The 19,478-nt window shown below is 35.4% G+C and overlaps 3 protein-coding genes across 9 annotated transcripts in view; 1 reads left to right on the forward strand and 2 right to left on the reverse strand.

The window, feature by feature from the left end:
• The first annotated feature begins 175 nt into the window (after positions 1–175).
• Positions 176–1,850, forward strand: LOC110369966 (coenzyme Q-binding protein COQ10 homolog A, mitochondrial). Its single transcript, XM_021325633.3, has 3 exons — positions 176–417; positions 549–686; positions 1,215–1,850. The coding sequence occupies exons 1-3, from the start codon at positions 350–352 to the stop codon at positions 1,675–1,677; spliced, it is 669 nt and encodes a 222-aa protein (XP_021181308.2). The 5' UTR covers positions 176–349; the 3' UTR covers positions 1,678–1,850.
• LOC110369967 (peptidyl-prolyl cis-trans isomerase H) lies at positions 1,842–2,793 on the reverse strand. The gene is made up of 3 exons (XM_021325634.3): positions 2,543–2,793; positions 2,286–2,462; positions 1,842–2,155 (listed from the first exon to the last, which is right to left on the reverse strand). Exons 1-3 carry the CDS (start codon positions 2,624–2,626, stop codon positions 1,862–1,864), a joined length of 555 nt encoding a protein of 184 aa, XP_021181309.1. The 5' UTR covers positions 2,627–2,793; the 3' UTR covers positions 1,842–1,861.
• A 6,980-nt stretch (positions 2,794–9,773) lies between these two features.
• The window catches only part of Sarm (Sterile alpha and Armadillo motif), a 53,803-nt gene continuing 44,098 nt past the window's right edge, over positions 9,774–19,478 (reverse strand). For all 7 annotated transcript variants that reach the window (XM_021325663.3, XM_021325665.3, XM_021325666.3 and 4 more), the window contains 10 exons: positions 19,278–19,433; positions 16,767–16,957; positions 15,909–16,359; positions 14,584–14,832; positions 12,674–13,995; positions 12,351–12,586; positions 11,655–11,944; positions 11,348–11,514; positions 11,038–11,232; positions 9,774–10,913 (listed from right to left, as the gene is read on the reverse strand). In XM_021325663.3, the coding sequence (XP_021181338.2) occupies positions 11,073–11,232; positions 11,348–11,514; positions 11,655–11,944; positions 12,351–12,586; positions 12,674–13,995; positions 14,584–14,832; positions 15,909–16,359; positions 16,767–16,957; positions 19,278–19,433 (3,222 nt within the window). In that variant the 3' untranslated portion in view covers positions 9,774–10,913; positions 11,038–11,072. The remainder of the gene's footprint in view (positions 10,914–11,037; positions 11,233–11,347; positions 11,515–11,654; positions 11,945–12,350; positions 12,587–12,673; positions 13,996–14,583; positions 14,833–15,908; positions 16,360–16,766; positions 16,958–19,277; positions 19,434–19,478) is intronic.

Consider the following 19,478-nt stretch of genomic DNA (forward strand, 5'->3'; position numbering starts at 1 on the left):
CGTTCGCGTGACTCCAAACTACATTATTTTAGCTTATTATAACTGCAATCGGAATCAAAATATTTTTATTCGTCAATATTAAAAAAACTTTTAGATTACAGCATTTATAATTATTACGAAATCGACATAAGCTGGTGAGGCTGGCAATGATGACAGTTAGCTAGTTGTCAATGCTAAATGTCATATTTTATGACAGGTCCAAGGGTAAAATTCGCGAAAAGTCGGAAGTGGCTGTGGAAATTGGGAATATTTTTCTTCAAAAAGAACAGATAGAATTCTAGTTAAAATGCTTTAAGTAGCTAATTCGCAAGGTTATAGTAGGTTTTTTGATTTTAAATTGTAATATAAAATGGTTTTGTCAAAAATCGTTTTTAAAAGTGGTCCTAGAATTCTCTTTTCGAAACATGTTTTCTTCAAGTAAGTTTACATTTTAATGTATTTTCTGTCACACCTTGTTTTTCCAGGTTTTTATTAGATTGCTTAGTTACTTGGAATGATTTTCTTGGCTACTGTGTGTTGTTTAAAATATTTCTAATCTCTTCCTGTAGTTTTCAGGGTCATTACGTAAATAGACATTTAGGCGAAATTGGATGTCAATGCCATGGCAATGAACAACAGAAACGAACCTTCCTGAGTTTTCCTCAAAATGCCAGGACCCGCGAATATCGCGGGAGGCAGCTTGTGGGGTAAGTTACTATTTCCTACTAAATATAGTTATGTTCCCACTAATTATGTTACTACAGGTGGTGTAAAAACAATTTGTTTACATTCAAGTAAAAACTGAAAACAATCTTGCTACAGCATTATTCATTATTTCACATCAAATATTAATGTCTAGTAGAATGTTGGATTTATCTTATTCAAAATTATTTGAAGAGCATTTACATAATCCCTTCCATCACAATTATTTACAATTCAGTGGTTGTATATGTTTAACATAACTTGATGGAACACTTGTTTTGAACTAAGTATATATTATTTATAAAGATTAACATCATGTGTTATCACTGTAATCAGGAATGATAGCTGAAAACATGATAAAAATAATATTTCAATACTTCCTAAGTAGATTTATTACTTAATCATTCTACAGTAATTTAACAGAAGTGATATCCTGAGAGCTAACATTTCTAAAATATAAATCTAATCTCCTATTACATCTTATTGACAAATATTGCATCATATAATGTATTTGTTGTTTTATGAATTTTCAGACATACTATGGATCAAATGTTTGAAGTTGTCTCAGATGTTGAAAACTACTGCAACTTTCTCCCATGGTGTAAGAAATCTATAGTTTCAAAGAGGAATCCTCGTAACCTTCAAGCAGATTTAATCATTGGTTTTCCTCCAATAAACGAGTCCTACACCTCAAATGTGACCTTACTAAAGCCACATCTAGTGAAAGCAGAATGTCTCGACGGCAAGCTCTTTCATCATATGTTAACTCTTTGGAGATTTAGTCCAGGGCTCAAAAGGGAACAGCAATCCTGTGTGATAGATTTCCAGATAACCTTTGAATTCCGCTCAGCTTTCCACTCACATTTATCGAATTTATTCTTTGACCAAGTTGCTCGACAGATGGAGGGCGCTTTCATCAAAGAAGTTGCCAGACGGTATGGACCTGCTTCAATACCACCAAGAAATTTATTAGTCAATAGCGCAGATAAAAGTTGACAAAACATGGACTAGTCCTTAATTAATTGTGGAATGAAGATTATTTATTGTGATTATTTGTGTATTTTATTATTGTGATTGTGATTAAATGATAACATTTATGAATGTTTTTATGGTGAAGCTGAGCTTCCAATATTGTTACCAAAAAAAAAGTAAACGTTAAGTACTGTCAACAGCATTTTATTTACATTTGCCCACATTGTGATATTGTGACAGGTATTTTAGGTTTATTATTGGGCCCAGTGGGCACATTTTCAATCTTTCTCATTACAAGTAGTCCATCAATGACTCTTCCAAACACAACATGCTTATTATCTAAAAAGTTACACTTAGCACATGTTATAAAGAACTGGCAACCATTTGTGTCTTTACCACTGTTTGCCATTGAAAGTAATCCAGGCGAATCATGTTTTAACACAAAGTTTTCATCAGCAAAAGTGCTTCCTCCATAAATGCTCATGACACCAGTACCATCACCCTGAAAACAATTTTGAAACAATGTTATCTTATAGAAATAAAGATCTTCAGTTAAAACTGTTTTGTTACTAATAGTAGCAAATAAAATATACCTGTATATAGTATCTTACAGATTGAAAATAATTACTCACATTGACAAAGTCTCCACCTTGGATCATGAAGTCTTTAATGACTCTGTGGAAAGTAGCTCCTTTATATCCCAGCGGTACACCGTCTCTTCTGTATTCTCCTGTACAAAATTCTCTGAAGTTCTCACTAGTTTTAGGTACGACGTCTGCAAACAATTCAAAAATCATTCGCCCGATTTCCTGTAAAATATAATTAGGAATTTAAGATAATGTAATTGGTAAGAAATTGCGGACTACTTTGTAATTTTTAAGTTACTTACTGTAGTTCCTACTGTAATATCAAAAAATACAACAGGATTGTTTGGGTTTCGAAGTTGAGACTGAATTTGATTCCATGTTGGCATTTTAGAAAATTGCTGTAAAAATGTACTTAGATGCCGCTTAAAAGTTTATGAGATTACAATTAAGTTCTTAAGAGATAAACAATAAAAAAACGAGTTGTTTTCTAATTTCTAACCTATAATTCTACGAATTGTTTGTGGTTTGTATTAAGTGACAGTTGTCTATTGACCATTATCATTTTTAAGAGCACAGATATATAGTAAGACCAAGATCAGAATAATAGCATTGCGTTATAAAATATTTTTGCAGTTTCAATGTATATGATAAAACTTCTGCAAGCCTTATGCCTCGTGTGTGTGTGTAACATCCCATTCCGGCTTTGCGTGTATATGATGGGGATTCGCACGGGGACGCATAAGCATCTTGTAATGTTACGGCAATCGACCACAATAAGGGAGAAATCAAGCACAGGCCTAACGTAACGTAGGTCTGTACTCTCCAATGCGTCTCAATCACTGACTTTCAGACCCCTTACGAAAGTTTCTTAACCCAACCCGAGAATCAAAATCAAAGCCCCATGCCCAGCAGTCGTGCTATGCAGCAAAAATATTTTTATAATTGAATAGGATTACATCCGCTTACCTACATAATCCTTATCATCTCTCCTCAACTCCCGCATGCGGACCGTACATATATCCGTATTGTTTAATCTACTGATAAACAGCCTCCACCCTCTCTTCGCTGAGGTGAAATGAAACGGCCTCCACGATATTCGGGAAGTTGCGCGAGATGAGGTATATTTACAAAGAGTGTGGTGGGGCACTACGGCCAACTTTGCCTCGCTTTTATTGGGGCTAGAATCATATCAACTCTACCAAGTCATCAAGTGCGTTGCCGTCGTCGCCGTAAAATATCGTCGCTATAAAATATATTTGTCTATGAGTCTTTATGAAACACGAACGAAATAAAATTAAGGGTATGATTTAAGCTGTCACCAATTTAATTCATTTTGTGTTTCTTAAATAATAGGGTTTGCCTTCAAAATAGTAGATTTGTCACCAAAATTTATCACCAAACAGTATAAAATCAATTCCACAATAAATTACCGAAAATCATGGAGATATGGGGTCAAGTACCAAATAAATGGTTTTGTATGTATTATAATAGGTTTGTCCTAATAGTATTTAAGCAAACTAATTTAACCGTCAAATCCGTAGCGGACCCCAATCGGGGTCTGAACATCAATGTCACCGTAAGCTCGGTTTAGACCCCAATTGGGGTCTGCGAATCAGTCATATGCTTTCCTAATTATTTACGCTCATATTTATTTTCTTTCCAATCAAACCACATTTGTGAGTACTAAATAAAATAACTAAATAAATTTAAATTATTTTTACGCATTCAAACCTTTCATATTTAGCATCCCGTTAGAAATATACCTTTTTAAAATCCAATCGTAATTACCGGGAATTCTGATCGAACTCGCCATGTTTGTTTACATTAGTTGTTTTTTTAAATTTGAAGACGCATAGACAAGATGGCGACGGTGATAGAAGTTTTGCATCGAATGATCCGAATCGATAAAATAAAGAATCGATTTAATAATTTTATATTATTTGATATTATAATATTACTAAATTGCACTTTTGTATACTTACCATAATCTGAAAATAAATTAGGAAAAGTAAAATGACTTAATTTATTTTGAAAAAAATGCTAGAAAATCAGTGGTAGAAAATACGTTGTAGCCGGAATAAAATAATCTTCGGTTTTTAGGGTTTCTGAAGACGGCAAATGAAGACTTATTTATTTCTTCGGGTGTTTTATGTGCAGGATTCCTGTAGACCTGCCAAACTTAATGGCGATTCGTTACTTCCAACTTTTTAACTGAGCGGCAAAGCAATTTGACGAGAGCCGTAGTTAGGTGTAGTTATCGCAAAATTTTATGACGATTTTATTGTTTGAAAGGGCAAATAGTTCGCTGTTCATCGAAAGCTGGTCCAAGAAGGAATAATGGCCGCCGCCGACTTATTTTTAACCGACTTCCCAAAAAGCGGAGGTTCTCAATTCGACCATTTTTTCGTATGTTTGTTACGCGATTACTCAGCCATTTATTTATCGATTTTGATGATTCTTTTTTTGTTTGATAGCGTATACTTCCGAGGTGGTCCCATTATCATCAGGTCAGGATCTGATGATGGAACCTTGAGAAATCGAGGGCGACTTTCGAAAGTTGCAGAAATACATAGGTTGAAATCTTATCACTCAGGTGTTTGCCTGGTAGCACTATTCAACAGTGAAGGCTTTGAGCTGACCTGATGATGGAGACCAGTGAAGGTCGAGGGAACTCGACAACTGAATATTTAAACTTTCTCGTGTTTGTGCTTATATTATTCGTATTTACGAGGCCTCTGCAACAGTGAAGGAGATGTAGACGAGAGAAGTTCGGTTGTCGAGTTCCCTCGACCTTCTCTGGTCTCCTTTACCTTTACTGTTACCTTTACTGTTACCTTTACTGTTTCATAGTTACTAGTTTCATAGTTACATAGTTACTGTTTCATAGTGTTATCAGACATACATCTGAGTGTCAAGTTATAACCTTATCTATGCTTACAATTTTTGAGATTTCTCAAGGTTTCCATCATCAGATCCTGGACCTAATAACAAATATGGGGAATATACCCTTTCGCCCAAAAACAAACATCCAAATTGAGAACCACCTCCTTTTTGGGATTCGGTTAAAAATATTTGGTGACTTTAAAATCAATCAATTATTATTATTGTTTCTCATCATCAAATAAGTACATTACTTTGGTAGTTACAAATTGCATTATATTTCAGAACACCAGGCTTACCCTCCGCCGAAACAAAAATCTTAGAATTTTTGAGAAATAATATAAGAATAAATTAAAATTCCGTAATAGGTAATAAAAAATCAATTAAAGTTAAAAATTATTACAAATGACGCAACACCAAAATAAATAATACATATAAAAATTTAATGCTAAAAACTTTCATAAAACTTAAATATCTTTTTTCTTAACAACAAAAACAAATTGAACCTATAATTTAAAATTAATAAATAAAATTGAAATAAGTTGCTATTAAAAAATAGGTATGTATATATAAAATTGGTATTCGATTATTTATAATAAATATCCGATTTAGGTATCGAATGCACACCGCTGATTGAAAAAAAAAATACATACTCCATTCCAAAGTCTACTTCTCTTTGATCTTGTAAATTGTTCATTTTTATTGTGTATTTTATGTGCTGATTTTTTAGTTATTGAACATAAATAAGTGCACGAAATGTATTGCAACGGATTGAAAATGTTATAAATATGACGTTTGTGTTGTGTTTGAGAAAGTGATGCGATTATTTATTGGTAAGTTTTCACCGAAATGCCTAACTTTTCGATAGACTTAAAAACACCGTAATTATTATCTTTTTCTGAATTAACTGACCCCATTTGACCTTTGCACGTTGTTGTCAAATAAGTGAGCTCTAAAGTTATAGTTAAAATACTTCTGATCAGGCATTACGGACTTAGAATTCATGTGTTGAAAGTTAGTACAAATTTTTGACTTCCATGTCGCGATTCAAAATATCCCGCCGAATCAACGGTAAAGTTATATGTCAAAATCTTGTCGAGCAGAGGGGTTAAAGAGATCACCAATAAATCATATATTATTTCACTAGATTTGGAGATGGCCAAAAAAACACCCAGAGTCGACAGGAACTTCATATGTATGATTGGATTCAGTATAATTTGTGGATTTTAAAAAGTATTTCAAATCATCTAAAAACCATGGGGTTCTCTTTTTATAACGTTTTTTCGATCAAGATTTTAGTTCACAAAAAAGTTTACTTTTACTGTTTGATGTTCGTTAGAAGTTGAATGCAGACTCGTGATTGGACCGTTTTGCATTGCTAAGTCATTTGTTATATTTGACAATGTCACATGGCGCGATTTTCAAAGACAATTTCTCCAAAAACATATCATATCCAGTTGTGAAGGTTGCATGTAACTGCGAAACCTCTCCAAGTAGGTAAGGTCGGTGCTTAATCGCATCTGGAATGGTTAAATACAAGACCTTTTAATCACCAGGCCAACTCTGAAACTATGGGGTTATTACTAGTGGGTTGTATAATGTTAGTTTACTTTGCTTTTTTATGTCCTTTGATGTTAATAATCTTTAAAATCAACATATATTCAACATAACCTATTTTTGCGATAATATGAAATAGCTCCTATACCCCATGGATTTCAGTCTGGATTTTTTGACACCATCAAAGGTCTATCATAAGGAACCTATTGGTAACCATTTCATTGCTGTCGATTCTGGGTTTTTTTTCTATGAAAATTTGGCCATCTCCTTTCATGAAGGTCTAAAAATGTAGGGTAGTCGTCTTCATCCTTTGAACCAAAAGAGTCTACTACTTAACTGGCCATGTCCCTCCCCCAAGGGTCTTAATTTCCACAGATAGTATAAATATATTTAAATTAAATTTCTAGCTGAATAGTAAATAAAACAATTAAAGTCAAAATAATCAATATTTATTGTTAAAAATATCAATCACTGAATAATCAGCGCTGGTTTGGATTTTGAAGGGCGCCCCCTTTTTCTTTTCTGGCCGATAAGTAAATTTTTTGCTTCCGGTGGGGGGCTAATAAAATGCACCCACAACAATGAACGTAATCTTGCATCTCGCTGCCCGCGCCGCGCATCGTACAACCAACCTACAACCCATTCTTTGAGGCCCGAAACGCGCCAATTTGTCTCCCTTCCCTTGCTCTTCCCTTTGAAGATATTTTCATTAAAATTATAAACTGATGTATTAAATTGGTAACGAATACATGATTTTCATAACTGAACGAAATAAAATGTAACTACTGTATTGGTGACAAAATAACAAATAAAAAGAAGTCGCAGTCAGGAATCGATTAATCGATTTATTTGGTGACAGATCTACCATTCTGAGCACCAAGCTATTATTTAAGTAATAAAACTATTATTATAAGAACGAAGTTTATATTCATGTAATGCACTTCAATTTTATTGGTAATCCATCTCATATTTTACACATTATATTAACAATAATTTGGTAATTCATACCTGGGAACACTCTTTGTTTATCTGAGAACGAAAATATTTCGTGGCGATAGATCTATTTATTAGGTGATACAACTTGATGACAAATATAAATTTTGGTGACAAAAAATATAGTTCCCTAAAATTAATAGTCTGTAGTCTGTGTTCAAATTTGATTTAATCTGTGAAGAGTTAGAACTTGAAGTTTTATTCCATGCCATTAAAAATTAAAAAAAAAAAAAAAAAAAAATGAAGTTTTATTTTTGTATTTTGAATTTCGATTTCAAATGATTCGGTTTTGTTTATTCTTGTTGTGGTGTGTGCTTTTACATTTACACTAAATAAAACATAATACCGTTCAGCAAAAGCTAATTTACTTTGCTTGTGTTTGACACATCTTGGAAAGAAACTGGTGAAGCAAGATAACCCTTATTGTCAAAAAAGGTACACATATTTGTTATTCTAATATTGTAGTTTACAAACTTCAAATGGAGGAAAAAGAAACTTTCGTCGATTATTACAAAGTACTAGAGTGTGATAGAACTGTGTCGAGTGACGATCTAAAGAAGAATTACAAACGTCTCATACTGTCTTCACATCCTGACAAGGTTGATGATCAAAGCGACGAAAGTTTCCTATTGATTCAGAAAGCATGGGCAGTGCTTAAAGATCCTCTGACTAGGAAACAGTATGACGCGATGTTTTCGTGTCATGAAAACAGTGAATGTTTACTTTATGATACTGTTAGTTTGAGTGACATGAATTTTGACTCGAGTGAAGGTGAATATACTTACCCGTGTAGGTGTGGAGGTACATACGTGTTGGGCAGTGAGGAATCTGTCCCGTCTCAAGTTATTATCGGTTGTGACGAATGTTCCTTTTCTATACAAGTCAACAAGCCATCGTAATAGACTTAGTGAACTTTTAAGAAGTGATATAATGAGTGTATAATTTCTTATATTTAAAACTCAGTATGAACTCATGTACATACATATGTAGCTTGAAATAGAATATCTACTTCACTTAATAATGATACTGCATCAGTAAAATGAGTTTTTATTTACTTAATTTATAGCTCATTCATGTAAAATACTTTTTAATAAACATAGATTAATAGGTAACAGGTTCCTGTTTTAATCTGTTACTTGAGTATATCTATTAGTGTGAAAGAATACGTAAAGTATAAAACATCCCACCAGAGCATACAGTTTTTGACTTTTGCAGTATTCTTATTTTAAGTGAAGTTGAATTGCATAATATTTATTTTTTGTAATTAGTTAATGTAAAAATATTTTGATTGCAAAAAACTTACTTGAACTGAAATCTCATAGAGTATGCCTAGCATTATTTGTTAACTTAAAAATATTATTTTTATGCATTGTATCTCTAATCTTCTAATAAAGTAGAATAGAATTTTATAGTTATGAACTAAGTTGGTACCAGACATTGTTTAGTGTATCAATTGTTATTATATTGTTGTAAAATATATATCTATTATTTCTTATGTATAACTAAATGTTGATTATAGTACATGCATGTAAAATATTATGTACATAATATATCATATCCCTGTTCATAGTAGAATTTTTATTTTTATATACAGTATAATCTCACTAATCCGGCACTCCGATAGATCGGCACGTCCAATACTCCCACGCCTCTCTTACCCCTCTGTACCTGTGCGCTTTGGTCATTCCATCGTCGGCGCAGAAGAAAACGGCCGTAGAAAAAAGAAATATCTGCCAAAGATATTATAATTCTTCGCAACATGCAAGAAAAGGTTTTTAAGCAAGGACTACAAGTTGCACAAAAGCAGACCTCAATTAAGGATCATTTCAAATCACCTTTATTACCTATGACTTTTTCTGTACAACCCAGTAATCCGAACATTCCAATAATCTGGCTCCCTCTGGTTTTCAATAGTGCCGGATTAGTGAGATTATACTGTAGTGTTATGACCTTTTATTATGATCAACTTGAAAAATTGGAAAGTTAGGAACTCTAATGCATATAAGGGTTTTTTCTTAGACATCATCAAAATACGGAAATTAAAATGGTGTCCAATAATAATTAGTATAGTTCTCTACAGAATGGGCAAATAAAACCATAAAATTAATTATTTTATTAATGCCATTTATTTCGTGGTTAGAGCTAGGTACATAAATATAAGGTTGACGGAGTACAATGATTTATATTAAGGTTAACTCATATAAAATGACTAACATAAATTCTACATCTATCATAAAATTTTGTACAGGTTTAAGTAATAACATTACTTAGATTGGAAAATATTTCATTCGGAAATTAATAAGGTACATAGGTACTAGCAATATATCCATATTTTCGAGAGGATCCATTTAAATATTTTTATACAATAGAAGATCTACACTATCACATAATGTGAATTATAATTTCGTAACATTTTGCTTTTTACAAATACTTCATTGGCAAGATACTAATTATAAAATAAAATAGGACAAAAAATCATTGTAATATCTATAGAGAGTGAAGAGATAGAGAGATAATATAATATTACCAGAGTCAGATAAGCAATTTGCCATACTACTTACAATAGCAAACAGTCCTATTTAACAATATATCACCACCTCGTGCGATGCTCTTGAAGCATTACAGGGTGGTGATCTTCTCGTAAAACAGCAGTATAAAATAATTCACAAGCACTCATTGAGATTACGATCTTATTAGATTACCAATAGCAATGTGTTGACACACATTTGAATCTTTAAATTATAGCCATACACAAAATATATACACATTGTGCACATGTTTGTACTTTAAAATTAGATTCACATAAATATGTTAAGAAAGTCCAATATTGCAGTCACCGATCATACACACTCTGCATTATGTAGACATGTCTACCTATTCGTAAACCACCATTACACCAATGGTAATTAGCACAGTCTCACTTTGTTCACGCATCTGTCCATAAAATTTCTTTTCCTCTTCGTTTGTGTGGCAGCTTGTAAAGGCGTGGGCAAAGATAGTTGTGTGTGCATTTGTTCATCGGCTTCTAAAATGCCTTCGCAGCTACGGCACCTACGTGAAGTTTTCTCCATTTCGTGACAGTCTATGTTATCACTACTTTCAGATAACATTTCAGGCAGACTATAAAGAGTTTTTTCAGGAGATGTGTTCTTAGAAGTATTACTACTAGTGGGTAATTGTTCGCAGCTTTGTGAGGAGGCTAAAAAAGCTTTTCCCATGGAGGGTTGGCGAGTTCGTCGTGGTCTGAAAAATTAAACATAAATGACTACTCTATTTCGTAATTAGGAAATTGGTTAGTTTAGCTAGTTAGTTTTGATTCCAGAATGTTCGTAAAACATTAAAAAAAAAAGCCAAAGTTCAAGCTCACCTAACAGGCGGCAGTGTGTGTATGGGCGACTCTAGTCAATCTGCTTTGTCACTTCCTCTGCTCTCGCAGGAGGCCATGCGTTGGTAATTAGGTGGTCCTCGTCCAATGGTTGCGGTTCCAGGCGTTTGCGTGTCTCCGCGGCCCCGAAGTTGACCATCTAGTCGATTAGCAAGATTCGATTTTCCTCTGAGGAAGCTGGAACATTTTATTCTCGTGTAAATATTGAGATTATGAAGTAGGTTGAAGATGTACAAATAATAAATGTAGATAGATCAGATATGAAAGCACACTTTTTTTAAAAGTTGTATACCTTTCTAGCTTATCCACACATGCATCTTGATAATCGTGAATCCATCTCACACCATTGAAATGGCACACTGCTCGCATGTCTTCTGGAAGCTCTTCTGCTTTAGGCCATTCAAAGTTGTCGATAATTGGTACAATATTGCACTGTGATTGCAACGCTGCCACTATCTCCTGCAAGTTGAGTTTACGGTTAGAATGTTCATTTTTTGTCTTTAGGTGGTATGTGGTTGGTTGTTTTGAAGTTTTTTTTTTTAATAATGAAATCAATGTTATTTAAATACTTCTCCGCAATAAGGTAGATTAGTACTTACTCTATGAACCCAGTCTTTTCTATCGGTATCTTTTTTGCACCTGTCGAGTGCATTTGGTGTTAAAACAAGCAAAAAGTGTTTTGCCTGACGTATGCTTTGTAGTAAGTTGTTGTCGAACTTGCCAGCCTCCAATCGTTCCACATCTATGAACACTGTAAATCCTCGAAGCTGAAGGTGAACTTTGAGTAAACTGGCCAGTTGTGACCCATTCGATCTTCGGTAACTAACAAATACATCCAAATTCTTTTCCATATTTTCTTCACCTTTACTCAGCAAACTGCACTCGTACGCTGAAAAAAATATCAATACATAAGGAATTGTACTAATTTTCGGGATTTTGACGAACCCGGTTAAACACTATCCTAGATCAATCTCCAGTGTACTCTTCCATACCAAATTGGGAGCGTCTGTTGATAGAGGGCTATTTCCGTATCATTCAACTCAAAACTTTGTTTAATCAAAATTGTTTTATGCTTTCTAGTCTTTCTATTATCACTCTACAATCCTATGACAGCCTGTGTAATCGAAAGTGATAAGCTCTTCTTTGATGAATGAAATTAAATATATGTATGTCAGACTCGTCACATACATCATCAAAGCACAATATTTTTTTTTAGTTTTTCTCTTAATTTGTTTCGCTCCCTTTGGACAGACGCTCTTCAATTATAATGTTATCAAAAATAGTAATCAACTTACCTCTAATAGCATTTAAAATTCGTAACCTATGTATACTATTCACAATTCGACACTCATTCTCTAACTGTTCATCACTTAATCCTCGAATCGATTCCTTGTCAACACCAGCATTTAACATTGAATATGTATAAATAGTGTATTCGGGACCTATGCCTTGTAGAAAATCGTTAAGACTACTCGTGTCTCTCGAAGTATAATCTGCCATTTTCTTAAGTTGCTGGAGTTCTCTAGTGAATCTGAAAAAAAAATCAAGTTAGTCTGCATCTATTTAACTAGGTAAAAGGTATATGACAGATTTTGAAATAGATCGACAAACAAAATACCTTTTGCGTTTGATTCCATTTTGCAAACCAATATCTTCTTTGAGATTTTCTTCACTTATTTGTAGTAACAAATCACCATCAACTCTGCTCTCATAGAAGTTAGTAGCATATTCTGAGAAACCAATCTGTTTTACCCATTCCCTAACATCTTCAATAGACCAAAGAGGAACCTGCTGCGATAATTTATGGGGCACTTCCTCGCCAATCAATCGCAAAGCTTGAGCTGCATACTTCGATGCAACAGCGTTCGGACAACTGGCCACTTTTTTCAAAGATTCAATTGCACCAATCTCTCTAAATATTTCTGTGTTTCCCTGTTGTTTCTTAATTCCGGCCTCCATACAAAAATGAAAAGCGGCTAAATTTCTAGCTTCTTCTCTTTTCGAGCTTAACACGGGTACTAGTCTTTTTAACCAGTTCTTGCTTTGACCGTGGGCATGTGCAAGATTTGATCGAGCGAATTCAGATGGGTTGTGTGAAGTTACAAATGGTTCCACTAAATCTAAAGTTCCTGATTTAAGAACAGCGGCTTCTATTTCTTTGTTTGCAACTAATACAGCGATAGCCAAGCAAGCGTAGTACTTAATATTGTCATCATTGTGGAAAGCCAATGGGAATAGCCACATTGGAACTTTTCTCTTAATCATGGCTTCCTGATTTTCAGCTCCACCATACAAAGACAGATTGGCTAAAGCTGTTGCGCAATGTCTGAGTGTTTCCACGTCATTCTTCCTGCATTCAAACAAGACAGCATCTAAACCTCCCAGTTTTATTACATCACCACACGTGCTTTCACTGTGTTTAAACAAGTGCTCCAATATGCCTGTGCCTATTCTTGAATGATCTACAGAGTTTGCATGTTTCGTACAAGAACAGGCAACGTTCACGACTTTTTCAAGACCATTTTCTACCACATGAGCTCTGTTTTCAGTTGTAAGACATTGTTCAAGAAGTTTCGCTGAAGAGAATTGCAATTCGGGATTGTTATACTCCAGACAATTTCCCATGAGAATATCAAGTCCTCCCGATTCCCTTAAAGTATTACACAGGGAATATCCAAGTTCGTGACCGTATGTTGGTACAGCCCAAGCTCTTCGTAACATTTCATTAAGTTTGTTGAAATGCATAGATGCATTTTTCATATCCATTTGGTTATTCTTTATCGATGTAATGAATGCATTCATTCTGGATGAATATTTTTGTATCGCCATTTCAACATCTTTTTGGTTTGAATTTGCATTGAGCTTGTCTAAATCTTCAAACGTAAGATTTGTAAGATCTTCGTCACCTGGTTTAATTGTTCCGTTTAATAATTGACTCATCTGAAAAGAAAAATGGTCTGGATTTATTACAGGTTCATTTATTCATTTCGTTCAACAATGTTATGCGTAAGTGACACATTGCATGTCAAATGCAGCCGTCATAATCAATAAAATTGATCAGTAAAATCTTAGACCTTTTTTGCAAATAAAAACTCTTTTGCAAAAAAAGCGGGCACCTATGCGAAATCTTGGATTTAAGGACGATATGTATGTTTCAAAAGGTTTTAATGACTTGAGTATGTTACTAGCATCAAGGGTCAGCCAAGCATGCGTAATGGCTGATTTACATTGAGTCAGTAACTGACGTCAGTCCACTGACAAGTCAGTGCTGACCCGGCACTGCCATCGTGTAAATTGATTTGAAGTCAGTACAGTACTACTGACGAAACACTGACACTACACTGACTTCGTGTAAATAGCACGCGTCAGTTTTCGGCGCCTACACTGACGTCAGTTACTGACTCAATGTAAATCAGCCTTAAGAGTGTGTTCTAAATTAACAAAAAAAAAGGTTCCCATACATTTCGACAGATTTTCTCTTAAAATTAATTGTACGATTATAACATTAAAACATAAAAAAATACATACCTGGGAAGAAGTGTGGAGGGTAGACTTGGTGGACAAATTTTTGCTTGAAATCGTCATATTAGAGTGGGCAACGCTGGAGTGCTCCTTATGGCTGAACATACCGCTTGAGGTAACGGTTTGACGTGCTTGTGCGGAAGCCATTGCCATTTTTTCTGCGCTGAAAGCTTCTGTCTGTAGTCTTGAACTTGTAGCTGACATATTATTTGCTTCTTGTGCTGTAACTTCACCCGCCTTCAAAGATCTTTGTTCCTAGAATACATATTTGAATGTTATATGACGTGAAATTAAATACTTTTTATCACAATTGATTTGGTGGCAGGGTTAAGTCTACGGCATTATTACATAAAACGTTAAGATTTCACTTTTAAGGGGACAATTTTATCACTGAAATCACTTATGTACAAACAACACATGATTCACTAAGTAAATATTTGATAGTTACAGCAATAACGATACGTAATTTTGGTCTTGAACGACGTTTTGAAGACATTGTTTTTGAATAAAATCGCGACACGTTTGCTCCGGAATGAAATCTAGTTTTATATTGGACAGCGATACACGTCACGGCTCGGATTGTACGTCCTAATAATTCCTATTGGATATAGGCCAAACGTATGAAATTCGTGCGTTTTCGTGAGTTTCGAAGTTTGTGTACACACGTCACGTGTTTTGAAGGTCGTATGAGAAAATTTCCGAGGAAACGTACTCTCACCAAAGGATTTTGCGGCTGCGGATGAAAGCGTGTAAGGACGCCGCGGTGAACCGGCCACGGGGCGGACCCCCCTCCCGCGGACATTCTGATACTATATTTAAAACGGACTATTCGGGTACTAGTGCGCGCACGCGCAATAATTGACTTCCGCGTGTGCTCGCGCGCACGACGTTCAGGCACTGACTGAGACACGCGTGGTTCAGTTACTGCGGCGATAAGCGCCTGCAGATAAATGAGCTCACCGCTCCAGGCGATCCTCCACGTCGCAGCATCCTGCCAGTCCATGCAATAATTCGTGCAGCCATAGTACGCGACTAAACAATCGCGTGATTTTAAAAACATTCACATGTTGGATGTTATCGTAGCAAGAAATCCCGCTGTACTGCGCGCTTCGCGGTGGTGAAGGCGGTGCTCTGTGATATCGATCGGTCGCATTCACGCGAGGTCACGTCCTTCGACGCGCCTTTTCGGCTCCATAGACGAAGCTAGGTTCCAGACGTCCTAATGTGGTAGTCGTCTGGCCAATTATATTTTAATGAAAATTGAATCGCAAATTGTTTGGTTTTCACTTTTTTAAAGAAAGTGAATTAACACAATGCGTTAGCTTACTTACTTGAAGAGATGCTGCATTTTGTTCAGCAGTTAGACCTTCTGCTTGAAACAATCTATGTGATGCGTTAGCAGCGCTGCGTTCCGCGTATTGCATATCGCCGTGCTGTACTCGACGCATTTTGGTGCTGTTAGATGCAGACCTCGAAGCGCTATAGCCATCAGCAACGACTCTGGTAGAACTAGCAGAAGTCATACGTGCTGCGCTGTATTTCAACTCATTCGCTGTACTTGATCCAACCACAGCACTATTGCTAGATAGTAGGCATGGTTTCTCTGTTATAGGAGGTGGTGTATCAGATTCGGGAAAGGTAACAAGTGGGCCTTCGCTTGAAAGCTCACCCATATCACTCATGTCGCCCATGTCATCCATTTCGCTTAGATCCCGGATTACGGGCAAATTCCGATCAGCCAAGTCATCTTGATCTACTATATTCTCCATCGAACTTCGTAGTCTGAAAATAGATTGTTAATTTGAATGGACACAGCACTTCAATTAGCACAACACAATGTTTTGTTAATTTATATTGTACGTTTTCGTGGTGCGAGAGCACAAAAAGGGTTGCACGGAACTAGTGTTGCTATTGTTTGTCGGCGTGGTACTGCAAACACAGAGTGGAGAAACAGCGGGTGGGAATTGGACAAGAGCCAAGGTCGCTCAGGTGAGCTCGCTAGTACAGGTTCGTGGGTAATGGCAAAACTATCTTTAATGTTCTCTAGAAACCGTCTGTGTTAACACCTATTGACCGAACATGAAACAAATATTGGCACGTTATGGATTTTCTTATGTAAGTGAAGTGTAAAAATAATTCTTCTTATCTTCTTATTTGTGGATGTGGTGGACTGACGTGGTATGACTCACCTTTGGCCAAAATTTTTAGCTGCTGTGTTGCTTAGCGTCTTCATTTCCGAAATTGAGCTTTTGAGTTCTGTTAGATCGGACTTCATAGAGCTCGCTTTTCTTTCAGTGTTGGCCATGTGCGCGAGGCGTTGCGTTGAACTTTGCAACCGTTGGCTAGATGAGGCGCTGCTTGAAGTTGTACTAGACACCATCTGAAATATAAGTTAAAAATTAAGAAAATGGTGGTTAAGCTGGTTAAAAGCATGTACTCAGAACGTGTTAAATATTACCGTATTTTTAATGACACTGAGAACTATTGTAATTGTAATTTATAAGTTGTAAAGGGGCAAATTTTTATGTATTGTTCCTTACAACTCGTTATCTAGACTAGAACTGCAGGGGAGTTCAGTGCCAATGCTAGAGGAGATTGTTAGTTTGAGCGTCACACGTCTTGGCGCACCTACACGAACGAAGTAAATAAAGCCAGGGCTATACAAAATAGAAATACAGAAATAACAGCGGGATTTTAAAATTAGCACACGTATGAAAAATCTGTGTTATGTTTATAGTTTAGGACGATATTTCTATAATCGGCAAAAATATTGTCTTCTTTACATATTACTCTTAAGTATTAATGAACACTGCCAAAGGATACTCATCGTTTATTTACAAGGTTTACAAATAATTGTCTATAAACTCTTAGTCGGCTTATAATAGTATCATATTTTGGCATTGAGTACTGTGATTGAGTAGCGAAAAAATGATTCACAGTGTGTGGGCGGGCGGGATGCAACAAATCATGCCCTTGAACCTCGTTCTTACCTACTTGATACTCTGAATATTGTGTAGACCCGTTAGCGACGGTGAGATTTTAATGTGGCGAGTTGATTTAGTTTCCGGGTACTTACATTACGCCATTTTAGAAATAAATATTTCGGAAAAACAGCAACATGAATATCAGCTCAGCTCATCATAAAAGCGTACTTAACAACATTCGTCTAAAAACTTGTAATATTTTAATAATAAAAAAACTCTTGCTTATTTATCTTTCGATGACCAGAGAGATAGACAAGTATCGTACTTACTACAGTATGTAACTTAGAAATCCATTTTGAAGTATAATTGTTCTAAATATGTTGACATAGTTATGTAGTAACATGCCTATATAAAACACGTTAGTAGCTCTGATATAATAATATGTACTGGGAGAGGAGGCCCTTAGGGCGCTTTGTAAAACGCCGCCCGTAGCGTATCGTCCTACGTTCAAAGCATGTCACTATGTGCTTTGGCACAGCGCCAGTTACGGTCCACCATGTCAGTTCATATTCACTCGCTGCTGACATCCGACCAATCTTATTGTTATTTTTTATACTAATTATTCTCTTAAATATCTGCGATCTCCATCGCTCTCTATGTAAATCAGGATCAAAATAACACTTAACATGCTCCCAGCTAAATGTTTGTCTTGTCTTGCCATTTGTTTCATGCCTGCTAATTTTGAAACAATGGCTTACTAATTTTGTACAGCTTTGAAATAATTGTGCATTCTGTCGACCTCGTCGTCATTAGTGCCGACAATAGATACATCTCGCGGGCAACGCTTACTCGCATTTGCGTTCAAATTTTATTTTTCCCGTAACTCCGTTGGGCGAATTCAAAATAAACACACTGTTATAAACCAAGGTCGAGGTTAATATAGCACTCTTTATTTAAAACTAAGATTATGTACAGAATAAGTTATACTTACTTTAAAAGATTACTTTGGTTCTTTTATATTTGTTTTGAATTAAAAAAAACTCGTAAAATCACCGTAAAACACAAACTATTATAACTAGCGAATGAGTAGGTAACTTTTACTGTATAGTTTACCGTAATGTAGGCCATAGGGTCATGTTATCATGACAGAAATAGATCAGGCAATTTCAACCGCAAGTGATAATGCGAAATCATTATCGCGAATGAATAGAACAATAAGTACTTATTATTATTTATAGCGATATTCTCTCACTTAATTTAATAAGAATCTAGCTAAAAGATACCACAGATTTTGGAACGTTTGTATAACTAAAGCTCTGCCTTATTGAATCAACATAACAAAAAATGAGCCATCGTGTATAATTTTCTTTCAATAATGTGCTTATCTATTCTCTGTAGGTAATATAATTATATACCAAACAAATTATATAATTATATTACCTAATACTACCACTACCACCGGAATCTACATATACCGAACACTACCACACATTATAATTTGTGTGGTAGTGTTCGGTATATGTAGATTCCGGTGCGGTTTGTCGTTTGGCCATCAATGCCTTAAGTAACCTTCATCGAATTGCTTGTTCTATGGGTTGCACTCAGGACGATAAATTACTCGTGGCGGTTTTATCATGTGTGGTAGTCACAATTCAACAATCTGGAGAAAAAAGGGATTCTAACAAATACAATTCTGGTGGATGTCACCTAGGGCAGGGGAGACCTAAGAATGCAGTGCACTAATGTTTAGATGTGGATCATATTAATATTTCTCACCTGTTGTGTCGAAGAACTGGTGACTTGAGTGTTTAATGTCTGGTTTTGTCGAGACATGAGATTGCCTTTCTTAATGTTCTCCATGACAGAAACCAAGTCTTTGGCACTGCCGTTCTGTTTTATACTGTTGCTCCCATCGAGCGAAAACTCTGGAATCTGGAAGAATATAAAATAAGAACATTATTTTTTTATTGTAAATGG

Source organism: Helicoverpa armigera, chromosome 9 (assembly GCF_030705265.1).
Source record: "Helicoverpa armigera isolate CAAS_96S chromosome 9, ASM3070526v1, whole genome shotgun sequence".
NCBI lineage: Eukaryota > Metazoa > Arthropoda > Insecta > Lepidoptera > Noctuidae > Helicoverpa > Helicoverpa armigera.

Bases quoted from the DNA above. Each gene is read 5' to 3' on its own strand.
- LOC110369966 (XM_021325633.3), top strand. From the start codon at position 350: ATGGTTTTGTCAAAAATCGTTTTTAAAAGTGGTCCTAGAATTCTCTTT. The intron at 418-548 runs GTAAGTTTACAT...CTCTTCCTGTAG, and splicing joins TCGAAACATGTTTTCTTCAA to TTTTCAGGGTCATTACGTAA. The intron at 687-1,214 runs GTAAGTTACTAT...ATGAATTTTCAG, and splicing joins CGCGGGAGGCAGCTTGTGGG to ACATACTATGGATCAAATGT.
- LOC110369967 (XM_021325634.3), bottom strand. From the start codon at position 2,626: ATGCCAACATGGAATCAAATTCAGTCTCAACTTCGAAACCCAAACAAT. The intron at 2,463-2,542 runs GTAAGTAACTTA...TATATTTTACAG, and splicing joins ATATTACAGTAGGAACTACA to GAAATCGGGCGAATGATTTT. The intron at 2,156-2,285 runs GTGAGTAATTAT...AATTGTTTTCAG, and splicing joins AAGGTGGAGACTTTGTCAAT to GGTGATGGTACTGGTGTCAT.